Here is a 26,067-nt window from a genome sequence, read left to right on the forward strand (position 1 = left end):
AGATTAAAAGTAAAAAGAGCCCACAGTTTGAAATGAGGATAAAGACTAAATCAAGATTAATTTTTATGCAGGAAGATGTAGATAATGTCTTGAACAACCTTGAACCCTGAACAAGCCATATTTGCTACCGATGGGGGGAAGATAGAACAAAAGACAAACCTGTAGCAAAGGGTATATATATATATATAATATATATTATATATATATGCAGACACATTTCTCAAGACTTTTCCAAATTCATTCATCTGGCATGATTTGGGTTCCTTGATTTTCCCATAAATTATCTTGAATGGTTTCCATGATGCATGCATTACATTTCTATCTGTTTGCCTAGGTCTAAATAAATCACCAATGAAATTACTGGTCGTGATAAAGAGGCTTACCTTCAATGGCACTGGGAAATGAATAAGATAGAGGTCAACATAATCCAGCTGAAGCTTTTTCAGTGATTGTTCCAAGCAAGGCCGGACCAGCTCTGGTCTGTGACATGTGCTGGGAAGCTGCAAATGTTAGAGAGTGAAAATTGAGAGTTCTTAAACTGATCAGAAGCTGATCTCCGCAGAGCAAAAGTACTCTGTCAAATCTTGAGTTTTCCATTGTCTAATTGTCAAATTTGATGTTTATTTAAATGTTATTGGCAAATCTATAGGACAATGGAAGGAAATTACTAATTCTTGTGTAAAAATCGGATATAATAACAGTAACAACCAACCTCTGAGATATATTTCACAAGAGTTTCAAAGGAGGCTCCTATCTTATTCTTTTATCCATTCACTTAATAGGAAAGAGTTAATATCCCTTTCTTTTACATAAACAAAAGGAAATATTCCTGAGATTTTAATATATATTGGGTGCAATACAAGACTCTAGCAATGTTTTGTGAGATGCTCAGGAAGAAATTTTTTCTTCTCTATCACTGATGAAAGTAAAAATTGGATGTCAAAAATCTTCAGAAATATCAGTCACCTAAGAGATTAGGAAACTGTAGTCTTATCAAAGCTCTGTCCATGTTAAATTACACTGCTTTCAGGTAAGACTAAAACACTAATAATTTTACACTAAGGTTACAAATTTAAACAGTGGTGAGGAGAGATCACCAACTTCCTCTGTTCAGCATTCGTTGAAAGTATGTAATTAAACACTAGACCAATATGCCTAATTTGTCTACTGATCAAATCATATATCAACACACCAATTTCATTCATTTGCACACCAGTTTCATTCACTTGCACACCAGCATACTATATATGTGCAATACCTTTGAAGTGTAGAATATATCTTCTCTCTTCACAGTGCCATCAGCAATCTTGCTTCGGATGGCCAGCCCTACTTCCTCCTCATTTTGGTAGAAATAAGCTGAATCAATATGGCGGAACCCGGCATCTATAGCTATTTTGGTGGCTTCCATAACCATACTCTTGGGAACCTAGAGTAGCAACCCAAAGGGGTATTTTAAGATCTGCATGATTGAATTAATTGTGGAACAGCTAGCTATTTACAAACTACATGTTTCTGCTGTGTGGCATGAGTTCTATCTTCGGGGTGATGTGCCTTCCCAGGTTTGACTGGGCCTTTTCTTCTCAAGTGGTGAGAGATGGGCATCTGAGAAAAGTTTTCAGCTCAAGACTAAAGCGGTTATGAAGTAAGACAAGCCAAGACAGTGCACACTGCAAGAGATAGCAAGGAAAGTGTGTTGGACGTCTCTCCTGCTTCCACACAGAACACACTAAATCCCCATCACATTGCACTTGGAGAATATGTGAATATACTGTTTTCAGCTGAGGAGAGGCTCGATTCTTAATTATGAATAAAACCAATCAGTGTGCTCATCCCTGGAGAAAAAAATGATTTCTCTGGCTCTCAGAAGTCTACTTGCCTGTAGATCTTTGTGTAAGGTTTGTTTGCAGCAAATGGAATAACAGAATGGAGAAATAACCTACAGATGAGGAGAAAATCATTGCCAGCTGTGTGTCTATGCAGGTTTGTTTTGTCAACTTGATTTGGATTTTTCTTTTCTCTTTTCTTTTCTTTTCTTTTCTTTTCTTTTCTTTTCTTTTCTTTTCTTTTCTTTTCTTTTCTCTTCTCTTCTCTTCTTTTCTTTTCTTTTCTTTTCTTTTTTTTTGGACCAAAGCTCCAAGGAATTACTGAAACATACCTCTGGGTATGTCATGTTGGAATTTACAGAGGTAATTAGATCATGATCAGATCATTGAATTAATCCCTTGATTTTACTTTGGTGTGTGTGTGTGTGTGTGTGTGTGTGTGTGTGTGTGTGTGTGTGTGTGTGTGTGTGTGTGTGTGGTGGAAAGTAGGGATGTGCTCTGTTTGGAGGAAGTAGGGGCTGGGGGCATGTCTTTATGTCCTTGGACTGTAGTATCCTGCCCTAGCTTCTTCCTTTGGCACTGTCTTCCTGATTATCTTCCACCATAGGAAAACAGACAGCTGCTTCCACAAACCCCAGCACTCCTACCACCTCGATGTTCTCTGCTCAGGCAAAGCTGGCCACAACCGACTGGAGCTCTGGAACCATAAACCAAAACCAAACCAACCAACCAAACAAAAACTCAAAACACCAATTCCTTCTTTGGTTCCTGTGAGGTGTTCTGACCATAGTGATGTAAAAATAATGTGTTATCTGGAAAATAATTACTATTCAGCATCCATGAAGAACTCAGAAAACACTGTAACAAAATTAATTACATTGAGGGGAAGTGATATGAATAGACAGATCTCAGAAAAAAGAGAAAGACATGAAAACAACCCACAAAGACATGACACGCCTGACGCTCTGTGGCTAGCATTTATGCAGTGAGGATGGATATTAAGTTATCTCTCTCACATCCCACTGAAAGCAGGCTTGTTTCAGGTTTGAAACCGAAAATGAAGGCAGAACTAAAAATTACAGTTGTTAACCACATATTCAAATTTCAGCTTCTGTTGGTCCTGTTGGTCTGTTTTCTTCTGAACTCCAACACCACTCTCCTTACCTCTTCTGGGGCAAAGGTTCCAAAGCCAAGCACAGGAATGTGGCGGCCGTCATTTAGTTCTGCATAGCGCTCAGGATTCATTTTGCAGGCTGTACTTCTGACTTTCCTGTTATCACAGAGTCCTGAGTAACAGGAAGATAAACAGCAACTGTAGCATTAATCATTGCTCACTTCCCGCCCCACTTCTAAATAGTACTGTGTGGAGGAGAGAGGTAATAGCTTACACATTCAATGAGAATTCTAGAGTACATTAATATATACTGATAAAGCATTTAGTTTTTTTACAGATGTTCTCATTATAGTCTTGTTATTCCTGAGGTTTTCCAGAGAAACAAACCCCATCATTTTGGGCTAAATTTGAACCAAGCTTTATTAAATATTAAGTATTGACTAAGAGGTGGAGGGCCATTACCTGGAATCTCCCATCTAGAAAGGCCTTAAGCCATTGGTTGCAAGGATTTATAAGGACAAACCCGTAGGTCACTGTACTTTCCCATGAGACTTTGCTATTCTTCAAGAACTACAACTCCCAGAATTCTAGAAAGTTCCTGTGGTCTGGTGCGGCTTTCAGGTTAATTTTGGGCATTGCAGTCTATGGGTCAAAAAGCACATTGTGAGTCTTTTGTTTCTGCTTCTTCTACTAAGAATTCTCCTGGCCAAGAATAATTTTCTTCACAGCTAAAGTTCAGCTTTGCCTACTGGTTCTCTGGTTCCAAGAGAGAAAAGGCATCTTACGTGGGATCAAACTTGGTAACCATTCCATGGTTAGTCATTACAGAAAATGCTACATATAGAGAGGCAACTGGTTAGGGGAACGTTGAGTCTGGGTACTGTTTAGCATATGCATCACCTACTGAAAGACCACCAGGGTGGGGAAGACCCCCACTCAAATCTCGAGATGATGCAACCCCCAAGAACTCACGAGAAACCGGTCTTGATGTAATAAACAAGAGGTGTATTTGAGGAACCAGAGCTCTGGGGACGGCACGTATCTCACACAGGAGACAGAGCAGTCGACCCCGAGCCCAATTAGGGGAAGGAATTTATAGGGAAAATTACATAGGTGGTTGGCAACAGTCACACAAAGCAATTTCATTGGTTTGTCACTTGGGCTCAGTTCAACTCTAGGCCACCCTGCTTCTGGGGCAGGTTGACCCTAATTCTCGTTTTTCTCAGCACTGTTGAGTCAGGCCTTATTGAGGCCAGATGGCTTGTGGTGGCTATAGCCAGGCTACATCCCCAAAACATGTAATGTTATTCTTTGCTGTGAGGTGCACTTGTCCTCACAGCAGGGTCAGTGGGGGATAGTTTAAAATCTTTATTCTTTTTTCCCCACTTCTGCTTGTGACTAGTTCTAATCTTAGAACTCGGGGCCTTCTTCTTCAATTTTCCCCCTAAGGTCTTCTGAGGTATGATATTGTTGGCGAAGCATTAAAATCTGCACTGCACTAACTCTTTCTCTAATAAAGGCTATTAACTTATTAAAAATACAGGGTCCAAATGTCAAAAGTAACAAGAGAATAACTAAGGGTCCTAGGAGTGTGGAAATTAGTCTCCAAGCAGAACAGTATAAAGTTTCTAAGCCCCCACAGCGCCAGATGGTAGCCCAGTCTCGGCCATCTCGGGGGCAAACGTAAAACCCCAGTCTCCCCAATTGGCACCTTGCTTCTGGACTTCCGCATCCGAACTTGCCCCCAGGTGAAAATCTCTTTGGGACTTCTAAGGGCATATTCTGAGGATCTGTCAGGAATGTCCTAGGTGTCCAGCCCAGCTACCAACTTACAAAAGTCAGGGGTGAGAGTGGGCCACCATGTGTATGGTGGGGCCACCTTGGAGATGGACCATATTACCTCCCCGGCCTGGGAGGAGACTTGTCAAGTCAGTTTCTGGGGGATATGGGGATTATAAGCGCTTACAACAGAGATGAAGCTTCTAAATTCTCAACCTGGTGTTGCTGGACCAGGACTGTGTCTCCCACTGGGAACTGGTAAGGTGCCCTGGACTTCCCGTCTTGTAGACGTCCTTCACTTGGCTCCAAATTCCACTTTGGACTGTTTCTAAAGCCTTTAAATGAGCAAACATGGTTTTAGGAAAAACCTCAGGATAGGGGGCCCTGCCCAATTCAATGAGGGGGGGGGGCTCCCATACATAATCTCATAAGGTGTTAGGCCAAAAGGGTCGGGAGTGTTCCGTATGTGGAACAAAGCAAAAGGAAGGAGGACAGTCCAGTCTCCCCCGCCGGTCTCTAAGGCCAATTTTGTCAAGGTCTCTTTTAGAGTTCTATCTATCTTTTTCACCTGCCCTGAACTCTGTAGTCTCTTCGGGGGCGTGGGTAAGTCTGAATCTGGAAGGGGCATTTCTTGCTCTGAATAGAGCAAGAGGGAAGGAGTGCCACCCACTCTGCGCCAGTCTCCATGGTCAATTTGGTCAGGGTCTCTTTTAGAATTTTATTTATTCTCTCTACCTGTCCTGAACTTCGAGGTCTATAGATGTAATATAATTTTTAATTGACCTCTAAATACCTGGCTACACCCTGGCTTACCTTGACAACGAAAGCAGGGCCGTGTCTGACCAATTACCTTGGGCACTCCAAACAGGGGGAAGATTTCTTCCAGTATTTTCTTGATCACTACCAAGGCCATCTCTTGCTTGGTGGGGAAAGCTTCTACCTATTCCTAAAAAGGTATCGATAAACACTAGGAGACATTTGTAACCATATTTTCCTGGTTTTATCTCTGTGAAGTCCACTTCTCAGTAGGATCCAGGCCATTCCCCATGGAGCCTCCTGCCAGAGTCAACTTTCCTGAAAATAGTTATGTTTTGGCATGGTATACATCAGTGCACTATCTGTTCCATGAGATACTTGAGACCTACCACATAATATTTAATTTTTGAAAATGTCTGGATGAGTTTGCTTACCCCTAAGTGAGTCCATTGATGCATTTGTTTTATCATGGCTTCTGTTTTTGTAGCAGGATCTTCTTTCCCGTTGAGGTGTACCAGAGTTTTTTCCTCGGCCTGGCTGGGTCATGGAGGGCCCTTAACAGAGCCAGATCTCTACCTGGCCCACGCCAAGGTCCACCATTCTTCAGGTAGTCCATGAGTATTGTTTGTTGCTGGTAGTCCCCTGTACTCAAGGTCTTTTGCTGGACACTAGCCCATTTGGGTGTAGGAGCACAGAGTGTTGGGCCCCCGTATTCACAAAACAACTGGGCAGGCTTCCCTTCTATCTTTGCGCAAAGCCAACACTCTAGGACTGAGAGGCTTGCCTTTGGGGCTGCTGGAGAGTCCCCTCTTGTTTTTCCTGGGGTAATCCCTGACCCAGTGTCCTTTTTCTTTGCCTTAGGCACACTGATCTTTAGCCAGGAATTCTCTTCTGTTGCCAGGTACTATCTTCCTAGGTTCCCTAACTACTGTGGCCAGTATATGTTCCTCTCCTGTCTTTTATCTCTCTTTAGCTCTCTAACTTTTTCTTCGTTTTGTCTCTTTTTTCCCCTAGCTTCCTGCTCTTTTTACCTTCTTTCCTCTTTCTCTTCCTCAGTTTCTCTGTTATATCTTCTGCATCTTCCTCTACAGCTACTAGATGCTGTCCACTTATGTGCACAGACCCTGAACCACACTTCAGCCTTACTTTCTCTGCAACCTACACTAACTCTCAGCAACTTAGCTTAACCCCTCAAGTTTCTGCAACTTTTTCTTTATATCTTTTTCTTACCTTAGTCAGATTGGTGGGGCATTTTCCAGCCTCTCGGAGACCCACTCTTGGAGCCTGGCGGTAGACCTGGAGCACTCCCTACCTTCAGGGGTATTGAAGTCAACAGTCAGGAGTGAGGGTCTTCCATCCATGAACATTTTTTTCTGGCCTCTAGTAGGATTCTGTCTTTCCTCAGTGGTAAAGAAGTTTCTAATAAGCATCTCAAGTGGGATGGTGAGAAAACAAGAAGAGAATCTAGAGAATAGAGGTCCACTGAAGAGGACAAATAGCATTTAGTCACACAGCTAAACCAGGAGGCCTTTTTGGGACAAAAAGGCCATTGTAAAAATAAGCCCAAGCTTTGTGCCTGTGAAACAGAAAGGCGAGCAGAGAGGCAGCTGATCTGTTACTGACTATCTCTCTGGACTTAGATTTTCCCTCAAGGAGTATCTCTCTTCAGTGTCAGCTTGGTGGCTTTGCCATTCAAGAGAATCAGCCTCCAAATGACACTGGATGGAGAGATGGTTAGGACCTGCGTGTTAGATGCCAAGTGGCTGACATAGACTTGTAACCGGTTCACCTGGGACTTTCAGGACCTCAGTAGCAGCCCTCTACCAAACTGTCTCAGTGGGCTAAGGGCCCATGAAAAAGAAAACATTAATCCTGACCTTGGCCACAGCCAAAGCCTGAATTCTAAATTTTGACTGGCAAAACAAAGTTCTTCACAGTTTGTTGTAGATTCTTTTTGAAACCATTTTAGGGGCTTCCCTGCCCCCCAACCTGGGGAATTTGGATCACAGGGGAAGGAACTGGCTGCTGAGGGGATAGGATCAAAGGCACTCTCCATGTCAATGATGGCTTAACAGGGAAGGTGACCTAATGTTGGAGATCAACTCCTCTCTTGGAATTTCTCTTAATGAATGCTCTCCTTCTGTGAGCAAGTGTTGAAGGGCTGGCCACGGAAGGTAGCAACTGGATTTTTTTTTTCAGGGCCAAAAGTCTCATAAAACAACCACTAACTCCATGCTATCTTTTTGCTGTCAAAGCGTCAACCCTGGCCTTGGTCATCACCTTGAAACTCCTCTTACGCTAACTTGGCCTGAGCTGCGCCGCTGCCCACGCGCAGCCTGCACACTTGCCACCCTCAGGCCCACACTTCCCTACTCTGTGCTGTCCCTTCCTTAGAAGCTGTGAATGTTTAAACAACAGGGAGAATTTTTCTTCAGGATGTAAGGTAAAACTTTCAGGTTCTGATAATGCTTGCTTCAGACAGGGTCACTCGCTAACCTGGAGTCCTTCATACACAACTGTTAACAGCAGCTAGACTGGACAGGGAGAGCAAAGGGAGGGGCATCTCTCCTTGGAGAGGAGGCTCAAGAGAGACAAAACTCCCTGGCAGAAAACAATTTCTCTCAAGCAAATTATTTTTAACTTCTAAGTTAAGCACCAAGAGGACCAAGTAGAACTCTTTGATGAACAAAACAAATAGTTCCATGATTAAGTTTCCAGTTATAAAAATCAGAGGAGGAGAAAGGCCAATACTGAAGGGGCTGCATCCCCTTGCCTGGACCTGGGGGAGGTCTATAAGCCTGCAAGGGAAAAACAAGAATCGGGCCAGTAGAGGAGTCAGGGGTGCGTGCTCGCCAACTTAGCGTCCTCTGGGCTAGTGTCCCCTGGGCCGGACCAGAAGTGTCTGCCTCCAGAGGGGCAGAGGATTCAGGAGGTTGGGTACACCATAAGTGCACAAAGGCATGGTTACTGTGGAGTCAGGCTCTGTGGGTACCTATAGCCAGACACCCACTCCCTGCTTCTTCTTCTTGTGGAGCAGAGATTATAGGCTACTGGGGAGGAAATGGGGGATACAAGGGAGGAGCTGACCATTCAGGAGGCTCCTCAATCTCAGGATAGATCTTAGGAGGAGCAGAGGGTACTGAGGATTTTGAACCAGGTTTTGCCAGACTGAGATGTAAGGTTGCTGGTCCATGTGTGCTCCTAGCTTTTCCTGAAAAAACAACAGCTTTAACATCAAGAATCATAGTCAGGTCAAAAGAGCCCTCTTGGGGGGAGGGGGCAGCCGACACCGAAAGTTGGCCACTCAGAGGTGCAGAAAGTCTGCCACTTTCCCTTCTTAACTTCAACTGACATATTATGTGCTCTGTCCCTAACTTCAGTCCAATGACCTAATGTCAGGCTTAAGGGGGTCGTTACCATCTGTCCCATCATCACAAAAAACAGACAAACAACAGACAACTCAAAGAGACCACAATATCCACAATATCTAGACAACAGCAGCCATGCCTAGTCTGCAGGCACCAGCCAAAAGCAGTTTCAGACGGAAGAGGTCTTTGAAGTTTCTCTTCCAAGAGGAACACATTATCCTCTTCTACCCAATAGGAGACCACCAGGTGTCCCTGGCTCTCCTGTTGCTCTGAAGCGTCCCTCAGGGTGCAGCTTGTGGTCCTCCGGACACGTCTGTCAACCATAGCTTCTGAGCTTTACAGCTGCAGAAAGCGGCTGCGAAACCAAAGCGCTTTTCAGATACTAACCAGAACCAGAACAGAGACAGACACAGACAGCGGCCGCACACTCAGACACAATTGGGGATCCCCCTTACCTCCAAGAAGGTCTTCGGAGTTCTGGGTGGTCGCGAGATCCTGGACGAGCCCCCAATTGAAAGATCACTGGGGTGGGGAAGACCCCCACTCAAATCTTGAGATGATGCAACCCCCAAGAACTCACGAGAAACCGGTCTTGATGTAATAAACAAGAGGTGTATTTGAGGAACCAGAGCTCTGGGGACGGCAAGTATCTCACACAGGAGACAGAGCAGTCGACCCCGAGCCCAATTAGGGGAAGGAATTTATAGGGAAAATTACATAGGTGGTTGGCAACAGTCACACAAAGCAATTTCATTGGTTTGTCACTTGGGCTCAGTTCAACTCTAGGCCACCCTGCTTCTGGGGCAGGTTGACCCTAATTCTCGTTTTTCTCAGCACTGTTGAGTCAGGCCTTATCGCGGCCAGACGGTTTGTGGTGACTATTGCCAGGCTACATCCCCAAAACATGTAATGTTATTCTTTGCTGTGAGGTGCACTTGTCCTCACAGCAGGGTCAGTGGGGGATAGTTTAAAATCTTTATTCTTTCACTGCCAAGTCCAGAGACATTGAAGGGTCAGCCATCTGGTGTGTAGCCCTTCCTTCCAAGTATCTGGGTTCCATAAAGGCAGACGTGGGGCTGGGGGTGAAGGTGCTGTCCTGCCTTTCATCTCTAGCACTAGATTGTCAGCCATAGCGTCTCATACCTATACCTCTAGTACTCAGGAAAACGAACCCTTGGCTGTGTAGTAAAGGTAGAAGACAGTCTGGGCTTCGTGAGACACTACCTCAAAAAAAATTTTTTTTCTTAGAAAAATAATAAAGGTAGAAAAGGCCAAGTTTCTTGTGATTTCTCCTTCTCCTTTCACACAAGAAGTCTTTCCTTATGACAACCCAGAGTGCTTTGGTCTGAGCTCACTCTTTAGTCAGTGTTCAGGGCTGAGAACACTGTGGCACTGGGTTACGGTGCCTGGTAGCCACAGCCATAAGCTTACGGCACAAGTTCATAACAAAAATCTTCCAAAGTGGGGTGAAGTATAAGGTGTAACCTGTGCCAGATTTGCTTGAAGAGTCTTCCCACTGGCTGTGGACACAACAGCCTCCCCTCTCCACAATTCACGAACACTTACCTAAATAGCCTCACAGCTTACAGTGGCCGACTGTGTCTTTGTTGTCCCATGATTCTCCACATGAGCCCCAAAATTAGAGCCTTTGTTTTCACAGTGAGCACACAAATAGGTGCTGGTTGGGATAGGCTACTTGCTTGATTGACTCTTTATGATGCATGCAGGTAGCAAAGACTCACAGTGTGTTCTATATTACACACAATTATCTGTCAATTGAAACAAAATTAAAAGTAAGTAGGTGATAACATATCATAGCCGTGCTGATTGGAGCTACTTAGATCCTTGATATTTAGGAAGTTGCTTTTAAGGATTCAAAATCTTTATAATCTGGAGTGCCTTCTTTATTCTCTAGTTCAGTCACGTGTTCATTATATAGCCCAACGTAGCCTCGAATTCTCCACAGAGCCCAGGCTAACCCCAAATTCATCCTCATTTACTGCTTAGTCTCCTGGGTGCTAAAGCACCTAACAGTTTTCAAGACGTTATCTATTTCTCTCATTATGAGGAATTGAGCAGCATGCTTCCAAGCAGACTATCCATTTACCTTCTCTGCTCTTTGCCTTGGTTTTATTGAATTCTCAATATTTCAACGTGAACATCCTTAGAACAGGAGCCAATATGAATTTGCTTGCTTAGGGGGTTGGCCTTGCTGGTTTTACTTTTCTGACTTGAGAACTGATATGAAGAAACCAAAGAAAGTACAACTATTTTCCCTAGAAATATATATATATATATATATATATATATATATATATATATATATATATTCTACTCCAGGAGTTCATTTAATCTCATTTTATACATTGTGTGCACGTGCATGTGTGTGGAAGCCAGAGGACAACCTTGGCTGTTTTTAAGATACTATCCATTTTTCTGTTTGGGGTTGTGTTTATTTTATTTTATTTTTCTCTGACATGATCTCTCAAGGGTCTGGAGCCTACCAAGTAGGTTAGGTAGCTACAAATTCACCTGCCTCTGCTTCCCCAACACTAAATTCACGAGTGCGTAATGTTACCACACCTAGCTTTTCAAATGTGGGCTTTAGGGTCAAATTCAGATCATCATGATTTCCTGGCTTTCCTGGCTCTGTTTATAATGTTCAGAGTCAGCCTTATTATATAGAATAGAAACTTCTCCATAGCCATTCTGTTTAAGAGCAACTTTATCCTGACATATTGATCCGTTAAAAAAAATTCATAACCACATTATCAACTTTCAATACGTTTAAGCATTTATTTGATTTTGCATTGGAACCTTTGATTGACTCAGAACTGACTCATTGATACTATTGACACTGTGTCTGTGATCACAATATAAATATCTAGTTCTTATCAGCTTAATATATTTTAAGAAATTTCATATTCCCCATTATAAAATTTATATATTTTATTCAGTTTATTGATAGAAATATTACAGTTTCAATGTATCGTCACATTTCAATAAATCTCATACCATTTTCACTGAGTTATGTACTCATATTTTGTTAGATTTATTGCTATGTAGCTGGAAATTTTATTGCTTTTTGATAATTTTTCCCTTTTCTCTAAGAGTCTTCAAATAGAGAAGTATAGTGTGTATGCCTTTGACTTGAGTATTCTAGAGGCAGGAGCGGCTGGGTCTCTGTGAGTTCCAGGCTAACATGGTTTACATAGCAAGTTCCAGATCAATCAGGAGTAAATAATGAGAAACTATTTCAAAAAATTCTTATTTCAGATATTTATTAATGAAATATATAAATTCAATTGTATCCATTAAACCTGGTAAATAAAAATGTGCTCATGTGGGCATGTGTGCATGTGTGTGTATGTCTGTGCATGTGTACATGTATGTGTGCATGTGTGTGTGTATGTCTGTGCATGTGTGCATGTGTGTGTGTATGTGTGTGTATGTCTGTGCATGTGTGCATGTGTGTGTGTGAGTATGTGTGTGTGTGTATGTCTGTGCATGTGTGCATGTGTGTGTGTGTGTGTGTGTGTGTGTGTGTGTGTGTGTGTATATGCTTGTGTGGATGTCCCTGTGTGCCTATGTCCTTGGAGATTGGAGATTAGCCTCAGGTATCATTCTTCACTTTGTTTTTGAGGCAGGGTCTTGACTAGGCCCTGGGGCTCACTCATGAGGCCAGGCTGGTCATATTTTGAGTTTGAGTGAAATAAGAGGTAGCCCAGGGATCCTTCTGTCTCTGTCCTTTCAGCTTTTTGAAAAATTTACCTCAACATTCTTCTGGGTTTTCTATAAACATAACGCTACTATCTTTTCTTTCTGATTTCTTTTAAGATGTTCTCTGTGCTAAGGATATCACTAAAAGTTAACAATTTTTAAAACAATGTGCTAACTCAAATATAGTAATTAAAATAAGTTTTGAAAATTAAAAGCATTGGTTGTATTAAATATATTATACATCCTTTTAATATTATTTTTGACAACACAATTTAATATATTTGAGATATTTTGTATTTTATGAATCTGACTTGTTTACCTCTAAATATATAAGATCAAATTTCACAAATCAATTTTTAAATATGAGAAAATTTGAATGTGGAATGGATACTCATGTGAGTTGAATTTTTTCCTATCGTAGCTAATTAAGGTAATTGCTGGAATATCAAATCTAGCTGTCTGTCAAGGGAAAAATTGTGTAGAGTCCCCTTTTACCTATAATGTGGTTATCAACAAAAGACGATAGCTATATTTCCAGAGCAGAGTGTTCTGCTTTCTTCTCCATAGTCTCCTACATCTGAGTCATGATGATTCTCTTAGATGTATTCCCGGAGAACTTACTCTCCAGGCTCTTGGAGCTCTGGTCTCTGGGCTGTTGGAGGGAGACCTAGGACTCTTAGTCACCCCTGTCACCCCTGCCTCACTTCCAAGCTAAAAAGGGTGGAGGAACTGCCAAGTATTTTCTTCTTCCTCAAACTGTTTTGTGTCTCTTTAAATCCAATACAAATCCAATATAACTCAAATACCAGGTCAATGTGAATGACAAAAATGTTTTGTAATCAAGCTGCTACTGATCAATCAGGGCTGCAGAACAGAGTCGGGAACTGAACTATGACCCTGAAGGGACATTGCACAGCATATTTATGATGAAATCATAAAGTCAGGGGGATGGGGTAACCATATCCAATCATATTTGACAAGAGGTTCAGCAAGGGAGTTTTCATCAATCAGGTTAGGAGTAGGTTCCTGGGTCTCAGAACATGAATTTACTTTGACCTTGCCAGCAAGATGGAGAAGTTGTCCTTGAGATGTCTGGGCTGAGACAAATGTTTCCTTTCAATAGAAGTTTTTCAGCTATTGGGAAGGCCCCAGCTCCCCTAGGGCCTGGAGCCTTGAATTTAATTTTTCCCGAAGATTAAATGGAATCTGAAAATGAAGTGGAAGTATTTAGAATAAGTTTCTTTTGCTTGTTCCCAACAAAAGGATTTAAAGAATATTGATTTACCAATAACCTCTTATTGTTAATTCCCTAAAGGCTGAAAATGTTTCCAACTCCCACCCAAAAAATGCTTATTAAAAGCTGTTCTTATTCCCCCGTAGACTTGTAGACAAATAAGGATGCTGTCAGAAGGAGTCAGAAATCAAAGCACTGACATCACAGAAAAGGGAGCAGGAAGACTCTTTAGGGTAGGGTCTGGTAAAATGGCTTAGTGTTTAAAGGCACTTGTTGCTCTTACAGAAGAACCAGGTTGACTTCCAACATGGTGGTTCACAACCATCTATAGTTCCAGTTCCAGGTGATCTGTCACTCCTTACTTCTCTTCATGGGCATGGGCATTATTCATGATGCACACATGCACACACGCAAAACACTCTTAGCATGAAATAAAAACAAATGAATTTTTTTAAAAAAATGGTAAGCAGAATTTGTTTTACTTAAAAGCATGAGAACATAGATAGTTATTTGAGATAATGGGAATATCATTTTGCAAGATAAAATTATGCTACTAAACTCTCTATTAGAAATATAACTTAAATGATAATTGGAATTTTAGCTCCAATTCTTTGTGAAAGGGAAAGGGGGATTCTTTTTTTTATTATTGGATAGTTTATGTATTTACATTTCACATGTTATCACCACTCCAAGTTCCCCCGCTCTCCCATCTTCCGTCCCCCCCTGCTTCTATGAGGATGCTCCCCCTCCCAATCCACCCACTCCCACCTCACCACCCTGGCATTACCCTACACTGGGAAATCAAGCCTTCACAGGACCAAGGGTTTCTCCTCCTAATGATGTAAGACAATGCCATCCTCTGCTACATATACAGCTGGAGCCTTGGGTCCTACCATGTGTACTCTTTGGGTGGTGGTTTAGTCCCTGGGAGCTCTGGTTGGTTGGTATTGTTATTGTTGCAAGCCCCTTCGGCTCCTTCAATCCTTTCTCTAATTCCTCCAACAGGGACCCTGTTCTCAGTTCAATGGTTTGCTGCTAGTATTCGCCTCTATTTGTCAGGCTCTGACAAAGCCTCTCAGGAGACAGCTATATCTGGCTCCTGTCAGCATGTACTTCTTGGCTTCATCAATATCGTCTAGCTTTGGTGGCTGTATGTATATGGGCTGGATCCCCAGATGGAGCAGGCTCTGAATGACATTCCTTCAATTTCTGCTACAAACTTTATCTCCATATTCCCTCCTATGAATATTTTTGGTCCCCCTTTTAAGGAGGACTAAAGCATCTGCACTTTGGTCATCCTTCTTCTTCATCTTCATGTGGTCTGTGGATTGCATCGTGGGTAATTTGAGCTTTTGAGCTAATATCCACTTGTCAGTGAATGTATACCATGTGTGGTTTTTTTATGATTGGGTTACCTCACTCAGGATGATATTTTCTAGTTCCATCCATTTGCCTATGAATTTCATGATGTCATTGTTTCTGATAGCTGAGTAGTACTCCATTGTGTAAAGGTACCGCAATTTCTGTATTCATTCCTTTGTTGAAAGGCATGTGGGTTCTTTCCAGCTTCTGGCTATTATAAATAAGGCTGCTATGAACACAGTGGAGCATGTGTCTTTGTTGTATGTTTGAACATCATTTGGGTATATGCTCAGGAGTGGTATAGCTGGGTCCTCAGATAGTACAATGTTCAATTTTCTGAGGAATCTCCAGACTGATTTCTAGAGTGGTTGTACCAACTTGCAATCCCACCAAAAATGGAAGAGGGTTCTTCATTCTTCACATCCTCACCAGCATCTATTGTCACCTGAGTTTTTTATCTTAGCCATTCTGACTGGTGTGAGGTGGAATCTCAGGGTTGTTTTGATTTGCATTTCCTGGGTGACTAAGGATGTTGGACATTTCTTTAGGTACTTCTCCGCCATTTGATATTCCTCAGCTGAGAATTCTTTGTTTAGCTCTGTATGCTATTTTTTAATAGGATTATTTGGCTGTCTGGAGTCTAACTTCTTGAGTTCTTTGTATATATTGGATATTAGCCCTCTATCAGATGTAGGATTGGTAAAGATCTTTTCCCAATCTGTTGGTTGCCATTTTGTCCTAATGACAGTGTCCTTTGCATTACAGAAGCTTTGCAATTTTATGAGTCCCATTTGCCGATTCTTGATCTTAGAGCATAAGCCATTGGTGTTTTGTTCAGGAAATTTTCCCTAGTGTCCATGAGTTCAAGGCTCTTCACCACTTTTTCTTCTATTAGTTTGAGTGTATCTGGTTTTATGTGGAGGTCTTTGATCCACTTGGACTTAAGCTTTGTACAGGGCAATAAGAATGGGTCGATTTTCATTCTTCTACATGCTAACTTCCAGTTGAACCAGCACCATTTGTTGAAAATGCTATCTTTTTTCCACTGGATGATTTTAGCTCCTTTGTCAAAGATCAAGTGACCATAGGTGTGTGGGTTCATTCCTGGGTCTTCAATTCTATTCTATTGATCTACCTGCCTGTCTCTGTACCAATACTGTACATTTTTTTTTTATCACTATTCCTCTGTAATACAGCTTGAGGTCAGTGATGGTGATTTCCCCAGAAGTTCTTTTATTGTTGAGGATAGTTTTTGCTATCCTGGGTTTTTTGTCATTCCTAACGAATTTGCAAATTGCTCTTTCTAACTCTATGAAGAATTGAGTTGGAATTTTGATGGGGATTGCATTGAATCTGTAGATTGCTTTTTTGGTAAAATAGCCAATTTTTACTATATTAATCCTGTCAATCCATGAGCAAGTCTTTCTATCTTCTGAGATCTTCGATTTCTTTCTTCAGAGACTTAAAGTTCTTGTCATACAAATCTTTCACTTGCTTGGTTAGAGTCATGCCAAGCTATTTTATGTTATTTTGGACTTTTGTGAAAGGTGTCATTTCCCTGATTTCTATCTCAGCCTATTTAACCTTTGAGTAGAGGAAAGCTACTGATTTGTTTGAGTTAATTTTGTACCCAGCCACTTTACTGAAGTTGTTTATCAGGTTAAATAGTTTTCTGGTCGAACTTTTGGGGTCACTTAAGTATACTATCATATCATCTGCAAATAGTGATATTTTGACTTCCTCCTTTCCCAATTGTATCCCTTTGACCTCCTTTTGTTATCTTATTGCTCTGGCTAGGACTTTGAGTCCTGTATTGAATAAGTAGGGAAGGAGTGGGCAGCCTTGTCCATTCCCTGATTTTAGTGGGATTGCTTCAAGTTTCTCTCCATTTAGTTTGATGTTGGCTACTGGTTTGATGTATATTGCTTTTACTATGTTTAGGTATGGGCCTTGAATTCCTGATCTTTCCAAGACTTTTAACATTAAGGAGTCTTGAATTTTGTCAGGTGCTTTCTCAGCATCTAATGAGATGATCATGCAGTTTTTTTCTTTGAGTTTGTTTATATAGTGGATTATGTTGATGAATTTCCATATATTGAATCATCCCTGCATCCCTGGGATGAAGCCTACTTGATCATCAAAGATGATTGTTTTGATGTGTTCTTGGATCTGGTTTGTGAGAATTTTATTGATTATTTTTACGTCGATATTTATAAGGGAAATTGGTCTGAAATTCTCTTTCTTTGTTGGGTCTTTGTGTGGTTTAGGTATAAGTGTAATTGTGGTTTCATAGAAGGAATTCGGTAGTGCTCCCTCTGTTTCTATTTTGTGGAATAGTTTGGACAATACTGGTATGAGGTCTGCTCTGAAGGTCTGATAGAATTCTGCACTGAACCCATCTGGTCCTGGGCTTTTTTTGGTTGGGAGACTTTTAATAACTACTTCTATTTTGTTAGGAGTTATGGGACTATTTAGACGGTTTATCTGATTCTGATTTAAATTTGATGCCTGGTATCTGTCTAGAAAAGTATCCATTTTATCTAGATTTTGCAGTTTTGTTGAATATAGGCTTTTGTGGTAGGATCTGATGATTTTCTGAATTTCCTCAGATTCTGTTGTTATGTCTCCCTTTTCATTTTTGATTTTGTTAATTTGGACACACTCTCTGTGCCCTCTGGTTATTCTGGCTAAGGGTTTATCTATCTTATTGATTTTCTCAAAGAACCAACTCCTGATTTTGTTGATTCTTTGTATAGTTCTTTTTGTTTCTACTTGGTTGATTTCAGTCCTAAGTTTGATTATTTCCTGCCTTCTACTTCTCTTGGGTGCATTTGCTTCTTTTTACTCTAAAACTTTTAGGTGTGCTGTCAAGGTGCTAATGTATGCTCTATTCAATTTCTTTTTGGAGGCACTCAGAGCTATGAGTTTTCTTCTTAGCACTGCTTTCATTGTGTCCCATAAGTTTGGGTATGTTGTGCCTTCATTTTCATTAAATTCTAAAAAGTCATGAATTTCTTTCTTCATTTCTACCTGGACCAAGGTATCATTGAGTAGAGCATTGTTCAATTTCCATGTATATTTGGGCTTTCTGTCGTTGTTGTTATTGAAGACCAGCCTTAGTCCTTGGTGATCTGATAGGATGCATGGGATTATTTTAATCTTCTTGTGTCTGTTGAGGCCTGTTTTGTGACCGATTATGTGGTCAGTTCTGGAGAAGGTACCATGAGTTGCTGAGCAGAAGGCATATTCTTTTGCTTTAGGATGAAATGTTCTATAATCATCTGTTAAATCCATTTGGTTCATAACTTCTCTTATTTTCTCCACGTCTCTGTTTAGTTTCTGTTTCCATTTTCGGTTCCCTGATGAGAGTGGGGTGTTAAAATCTCCCACTATTATTGTGTGAGGTGCAATGTATGCTTTGAGCTTTAGTAAGGTTTCTTTTATGAATATAGGTGCTCTTGCATTTGGAGCACAGATATTCAGGATTGAGTGTTCAGCTTGGTGGATTTTTCCTTTGATGAATAGTGTCTTTCCTTATCTTTTTTGAATAACTTTTGGTAGAAAGTCAATTTTATTTGATATTAGAATGGCTACTCTCGCTTGTTTCTTTGGACCATTTGCCTGGAAAATTGTTTTCTAGCCTTTTACTCTGAGGCAGTGTCTATCTTTGTCGCTCAGGTGTGTTTCCTGTATGCAGCAAAATGCTGAATCCTCTTTACGTATCCAGTCTGTTAGTCTATTTCTTTTTATTGGGGAATTGAGTCAATTGATGTTAAGAGATATTAAAAAATAGTCATTGCTGTTTTCTGTTATTTTTGTTGTTAGATGCGGAATTCTGTTTGTTTGTGTCTCTTCTTTTGGTTTTCTTGCAAGGAGATTATTTTCTTGCTTTTTCTAGGCTGTAGTTATCCTCCTTGTGTTGGGGTTTTCCATCTATTATTCTTTGTAGGGCTGGATTTGTAGAAAGATATTGTGTGAATTTGGTTTTGTCATGGTAATTGAGAATTTTACTGGGTATAATAGTCTGGGCTGGCATTTGTGTTCTCTTAGGGTCTGTATGACATCTACCAAGGATCTTCTGGCTTTCATAGTCTCTGGTGAGAAGTCTGGTGTAATGTTTATAGGTTTGCCTTTATGTTACTTGACCTTTTTCCCTTACTGCTTTTAATATTCTTTCTTTGTTTTGTGCATTTGGTGTTTTGACTATTATGTGATGGGCAGAATTTCTTTTCTGGTCCAATCTATTTGAAGTTCTGTAGGCTTCTTGTATGTTTATGGGCATCTCTTTCTTTAGGTTAGGGAAGTTTTCTTCTGTGATTTTGTTGAAGATATTTACTGGTCCTTTGAGTTGGGAGTCTTCACTCTCTTCTATACCTATTATCCTTAGGTTTGATCTTCTCATTGTGTTCTGAATTTCCTGTATGTTTTGGACCAGAGCTTTTTCCATTTTACATTATCTTTGACAGTTGTGTCGATGATTTCTATGGAATCTTCTTCCTGAGATGCTCTCTTCTACCTCTTGTATTCTGTTGGAGATGCTTGTATCCACAGCTCCTTGTCTCTTCCTTTGGTTTTCTATATCCAAGGTTGTCTCCTTTTGTGCTTTCTTTATTGTTTCTATTTCCATTTTCAATTCCTTCACCTGTTTGATTGTGTTTTCCTGGAATTCTTTCAGGGATTTTTGTGTTTCCTCTCTAAGGGCTTCTACTTGTTTACTTGTGTTTTCCTACATTTCTCTAAGGGAGTTCTTTATGTCTTTCTTAAAGTCCTCCATTATCGTGATCAAATGTGATTTTAAATCTAGATCTTGTTTTCTGGTGTGTTTCGATATTCAGTGTTTGCTTTGGTGGGAGAATTGGGCTCTGATGATGCTATATAGTCTTGGTTTCTGTTGCTTGGATTCCTGTGCTTGCTTCTCACCATCAGGTTGTCTCTGGTGTTACCTTGTTCTGCTATTTCTGACAGTGGCTTGACTATCCTATAGGCCTGTGTGTCAGGAGTGCTGTAGACCTGTTTTCCTGTTTTCTTTCAGCCAGTTATGGGAACAGAGTGTTCTGCTTTCAGGCGTGTAGCTGTTCCTGTCCACTGGTTTTCAGCTGTTCCTGCGGGCATGTGTCCTGAGTCCACCAGGCAGGTCACTTGGAGCAGAAAGTTGGTCTTACCTCTGGTCTCGGGTCTGAAGTCACTCCTCGGGGCTAGGTTTCAGCTCTCTGTGAGGGCAGCAACCAGAAGGGCCTGCCCCTACTTCTGGGTCCCTGTACGCAGGGGATCCTGATGGTGCTAGGTGTTTTCCTTTAGATTCAGAAATGTGGGAAGAGAGTAGTCTTCTCTGGTTTCCCAGGCATGTCTGCCCCTCTGAATCCCTCCCATGGGATTTGGGTACAGGGAGCTGTTTGACTATGTCCATTCAGATCTGGGCGTAGACTGGACCACAGGGCTCCTGCAGTTTGACTGCCCCTATCTTCGTATTCCCAGAGGCCCTATACAGTTTCCTCTTGGGCCAGGGATGTGGGCAAAGGTGGGCAGAAGTGGTGGTCTCCCCTGTCCTACAGTCTCAGGATTGCCCACACGTCTGGGCAAGTAGCTCTCTCTCCCACGGGGTTTTCCACTTCCTCTTTACTAATCAGTCCAAACACAGTGTATGGGTGCTCTAGTGACTAGTTTTATGTCACCTTGACACAAGCTAGAGTCACCTTAGAGGAGAGAGACATGATTGAGAAAATGCCTCCTTAAGATCCAGGAGCAGGCAAGCATCTAGGGCATTTTATTAATTAGTTATTTATGTGGGAGGGTTAGCCAATTATGGTTGTGGATACCCCTTGGCTGGTGGGCCTGGGTGCTATAAGGAAGCAGGCTGAGCAAGTCATAAGGAGCAAGCCAGTAAGCAGCACCCCTTCATGGCCTTTGCAGGTTTCTTCTTGGATTTCTGCTATCATGCTTTTGATAATGAACTCTTATATTGAACTGTGAGTGAAATAAGATGTAAAGCTCTGAGCTCCCTCCCCAGCACCATGTCTACCTGCATACCACCATGATTCCTACCATGATGATAATGGACTGAAACTCTGAAACTGTAAGCCAGCCCCAATTAAATGTTTTCCTTTATAAGAGTTGCTGTGGACTTGGTGTCTCTTCACAGCAATAAAACCCTAAGACAAGACCCCACACAATTTGCCAAGAATTATTTTCTTTAACATATCCAATCTACCTAAAATAGTATGTCCTTCTTCAACAGTCTTCCATTTAAAAAAATTATTTCATCTTATGTGTGTGATTTTTTTAAATCTGCATTTATATCTATGTATCACTTGTGTGTTATCTGCTGATGCATGATATTCCAACTCAAGATACAAGGCATCCAAACTCCTGGAATTGGAGTTAGAAAACTGGAGTTGTGAGAAACCCTGCTGGTGCTAGGACTTGAACCCAGGCTAATTAGTCAGTGCTCTTTCCAGAGACATCTTTCCAGCTCTAACACCTTTCTCTTTGGCTTCTCTTGAGCCCAGGGTTGTCCTTCTCTAAGTTGTACTCACTCCTTCAAATCTATTGTTGTGGTATATTTGAGCCTTACTCCTCTTTCAACCTATGTATGTTATGGTGTAAAAACTCCTTCAGAAGAGGTTCAGATGTCATCTGCATAAGAAAACCATGACTCGAGCTTTAAGTGCTAGTCTTTGTCACCTCAAGACAAAATCAGAATGGAAAAATTTTCCCATGAGATCTTCCTGTAGTATTTTGATTCAGATGTCATGAATAGGAACATGGAGCAAAGATTTAGAGCTGCTTTATTAAAATATAGTTCGTCCACAAAATAGTGTTATATTTTATGCACCACTTGTCTGGTGCCTGTAGGGGCATGAAGAGGATATTGGATCTCCTAATTTTTAGTAAATGTTTCTAAAGTGAAAGTAGAAAACTTCTTCTATTTCAGCACAGGTTTGGAATTTGTGCTATGGTACTCAGCTCCTGCTTCTCATCAGATCACAACATATTCATCACATTTCATAAACCACATCTCCATTAAATCCTGCTACAGGCATTTTATCTTGATCATATCTACCTGAGGTGAGTAATTACTTGAATTACAGAAGTAATCCATGTCACTAATCCCTTTGCAATCAAACTCAAAGCCCAGCAGCAACACTGATAGCTGCTTTCCATTTACTGCCAAAACTCGCTGAAACTAAAGGATCCACAGAACCCAGTATAAACAGTACTGTCCACATAAATCCCCAAGGAACAGTAACAAGACTGCCTTCTCTCTTATATGTGGCTAGCTCTAATCTGCAGACCCTGTGGGTCTGAGTCAAACAGGAGCAAATCTGAAAGTCCTATCAGTTTCCACACATCCTGGATCGATTTTCTTATAAACCCTTAACCCCAAGGCATGATTGTTATCTAATGAGGCATAATGATTCTAAACCCCAGTATGGGGATGAGGTAACTATCATTTATTGACACATACAGAATTTATAGCTTGTTACTCATGGGGCAAAAGAGTTCATTAACCTTCATGAACCAGAGAGAAAAGAAGAGAAAGAAAGAATGAAAAAAGGAAAAAGGAGAAAATTTAGGCACACAGGAAAAAAAAAAACTCATTCACTCTGGATTAAGCAGAAAAAGAAGCTCCAATAACCTTTATTTCCTGTCCTCACTATATAAACTGTCTCTAAAAAATTACCTCATATAGCTATAAGGCAGAACCATTACAGCAGACTAATTCTTTATATGATTTGCTAAATACTTTTACATGGCAATAAGTTCATAAAGTTTAAGTTAATAATTCATGTCATAAATGGCTTAAGAAATAACAGCAGAATTGTTTACACGTCTTTACACTAAGACTAGTATCTCACTAACATTCATTATCTGTTACTAGCCCCTCCATAAGTTCATTATAAGTTTAAAGCAATAATTTTTATGTCACAAGTTAGCATGTTTTTGAGAGACAACTTGTTTGCCTTGTGTCTTATTAGTTTTGAAGTTTTGTATAGATAAACAAGTCAATGTTTTATTTTTTGTCCTTGTACCTATAGTAAATTCCCAGTTTATGACCTTTAGTTAGCAGATAATGGTCTCATATTTAACCTAGAAAGAAAGTTTTCCTTGATTATAAATTTGTTCCAAGCCTGTTTTCTTTTTCTAGTGTGATTAGGCTGTGATACATGAAGGTTTTCAGAGGTCTTATTTGCAGCTTTTGTACTATAGAGGACTTGAAATTATGTGTATTAGGAATTTATAGAATTAGGAATTCTATAAAATCATTACTAGGAATTATGAGATCATCAATTTGTCTATACAGCATTACTACATGAGAGTACATCTTCATGTAGATCTCAGAAAATCTACACAATAGGGTGGGCTAATACTCAAGAATCATTAGGCAATGTAATAGTGATAAGAAAAGGCATATCAACAGCAAGAAGCAATCCTGAAATGAAGTCTCTTGGGATCTTGCCTTGTAGAGCTCACCCATCACAGGCGGTGCAAAATGGTGGACTAGTTCCAGAAAATTCACTTGCATGTCTTTAGCCTTTCCTAGATGGCTCTGACAGTACCAATTACCAAAAGGAAACTGATATATAGCAGCAATATGTTACCTAGAAAGTAACTTTGGGAACAGGCTCTTCCTTTTTACTTAAAAAGAGTAGCTCTTCTTACTTACTTTCTAAACAATAAGACTCTCATTTTGGCGTTTCCACATACAAATATAATGTATCTTAGTCCTAACTGCCTCTCATGCTACCCTTTTTGCTTCATTGTTTGTTTGTTTGTTTTTTTTTAAACTTGACACCATCAAACATATGAGCTATTTTATTTGCCTTTCTGAGCTGGAATTTTCATGGGTGTTTTGTTTTATTTGTTTTGTTTTACTTGTTTTTATCTCCAGAGACAGGGTTTCTCCGTGTAGCCTTGGCTGTCCTGGATCTCATTTTGTAGATCAGGCAGACCTCAAACTCAGAGATCTGCTTGTGTTTGCTTCCACAATGAAGTGCAAGTGCTGAGATTAAAGAATGAATCACCACCACCTGGCTTGGAATTTTTATGTTTAACCAGATGATTTTCACTTAGTTTCATCCATTTTGGTGTAAATAAGATGATTTTGTGCTTCTGTATGTCTAAATAAAACTCTATCCTCTCTCTCTCTCTCTCTCTCTCTCTCTCTCTCTCTCTCTCTCACACACACACACACACACACACACACACTATTATTATCTACTCATTCACTGACTGGCATCTTGGCTGATTCATGTGAAAAGTGACTTTAAAAACACTGGAACTGTGAGTGAAATAAGATGTAAAGCTCTGCGCTCCCTCCCCAGCACCACGTCTACCTGCACACCACCATGGTTCCTACCGTGATGATAATGGACTGAAACTCTGAAACTGTAAGCCAGCCTCAGTGAAATGTTTTCCTTTATACGAGTTGCTGTGGTCATTGTGTCTCTTCACAGCAATAAAACCCTAAGACAAGACCCCGCACAATTTGCCAAGAATTGTTTTCTCTAACATATCCAATCTATCTAAAATAGTAAAATGTTATTCTTCGATAGTCTTCCATTAAAAAAAATTATTTCATCTTATGCATGTGATTTTGCATTTGTGTCTATGTATCATTTGTCTGATGTATAGATGATTTTATTGTACTGACTTTGATTCTTTTGTATAAATACCCAAGAGGTGTCATCCTAACACAGGGTTTGTCCTTTTACCTTTATAAACTGCTATTTTCCTAAGGGCCACATCTGTCTCCTCTCTACCTAGAGGCAGCCCTTTTGTTCCTTCTCCCTCTCCCTTGTTCCCTTTCTCTTCCCCTTCATCCTTTATTTCCTGTCTTCGTCTCTTATTTTCTGCCATTTGTCTCTCGGAGGCAAATACATGTCCTTTGTGCTATGTTACAGGATATTTTGTGCTATGTTTGTAGGTAGGGTATGGCTCAGCCTTTAGAATATATCTTTAATCCCTCTGGCTGGAATACAGACACACCCTTAGAACTCACCTTTAATACCAAACAACAAAGGTGAAATTAGTTTTTAGAAGGACGCACCCATGTTTGAAAGTGATGTCTAATTGAGTGGCAGAAAAAGTGACGAATCAGAGAAATGCTTGACAGAATAGGATATGCCCAACTCTCAGGAGGAGAGAGAGGAAAAGGAAGCTACTTAAGGGAGAGACAGACAGCACAGGAGGAAGAGAGTACAGTACAGCAGAGTTGGGAGAACAGGACAGAAGAGTAGAGAAGGAGAGTAGAGCAGCACAGAGCAGGAGGAGGCAAGAGAAAACAACGTAGACACAGGTGAAGACAGAATGAGATGAAGAATAAGAAGGAGCCGGAAGTTTAGAAAAGATTGCTGGTTAGTTTGAGGCCAAGCAGAGCAATTCAGAGGCCGAGAGAAATGCCAGACTGAGTCAGTCAGCTGGGAGAGGAGTTTGAGCCAAACAGCTGAGTTGAACCTGCCAGTCTACGTTCAGGAAAAAAACAAAACAAAGTAAACAAACAAACAAACAAACAAAAAACCCAAAACAAAACAAAACAAGAAAGGGTGAGCCTATTCAGAAATAAGTCTCAGAGGCTGAAGACATGCTTGGCCTAGTTTAGATTGTATGGAGGCCAGAAGCTTCCAGGACTAGGTTAGCAGACAGAGGCACTAAGCCTCCCAGACAATTACAACAGGAGAAATATGTTACTTTTGCAGGGCTGAGAACTTGGTCTTGGGGTTTCCTGAAAGATCCTTTTACAAAGGACATGTAGAGTTAGCCCTTTTCTTCCACCCTCCAAGGACTGAACTAAGGTTACTGTGGGAAAACTCTGCCAATTAAGGTTGAAGTCCGTCATGACCCAAAGGCCTCTGAGTTTGGTGCAAAATGGGAGACTCCCCCGTTAGCAGGTTTTCTCCTTTTCTACCTTGT

General features: G+C 40.8%; 1 protein-coding gene across 1 annotated transcript in view; it reads right to left on the bottom strand.

Moving 5' to 3' along the window:
* The window catches only part of LOC116898204 (prostaglandin-E(2) 9-reductase-like), a 12,527-nt gene extending 9,459 nt beyond the window's left edge, over positions 1 to 3,068 (bottom strand). Inside the window, exons 1-3 of the mRNA XM_032899562.1 lie at positions 2,988 to 3,068; positions 1,259 to 1,426; positions 384 to 500 (exon numbers count right to left, since the gene is read on the bottom strand). Coding sequence (XP_032755453.1) covers positions 384 to 500; positions 1,259 to 1,426; positions 2,988 to 3,068 — 366 coding nt within the window. The remainder of the gene's footprint in view (positions 1 to 383; positions 501 to 1,258; positions 1,427 to 2,987) is intronic.
* Positions 3,069 to 26,067: the final 22,999 nt, after the last annotated feature.

Source organism: Rattus rattus, chromosome 4 (genome assembly GCF_011064425.1).
Source record: "Rattus rattus isolate New Zealand chromosome 4, Rrattus_CSIRO_v1, whole genome shotgun sequence".
NCBI classification, from domain to species: Eukaryota; Metazoa; Chordata; class Mammalia; order Rodentia; family Muridae; genus Rattus; species Rattus rattus.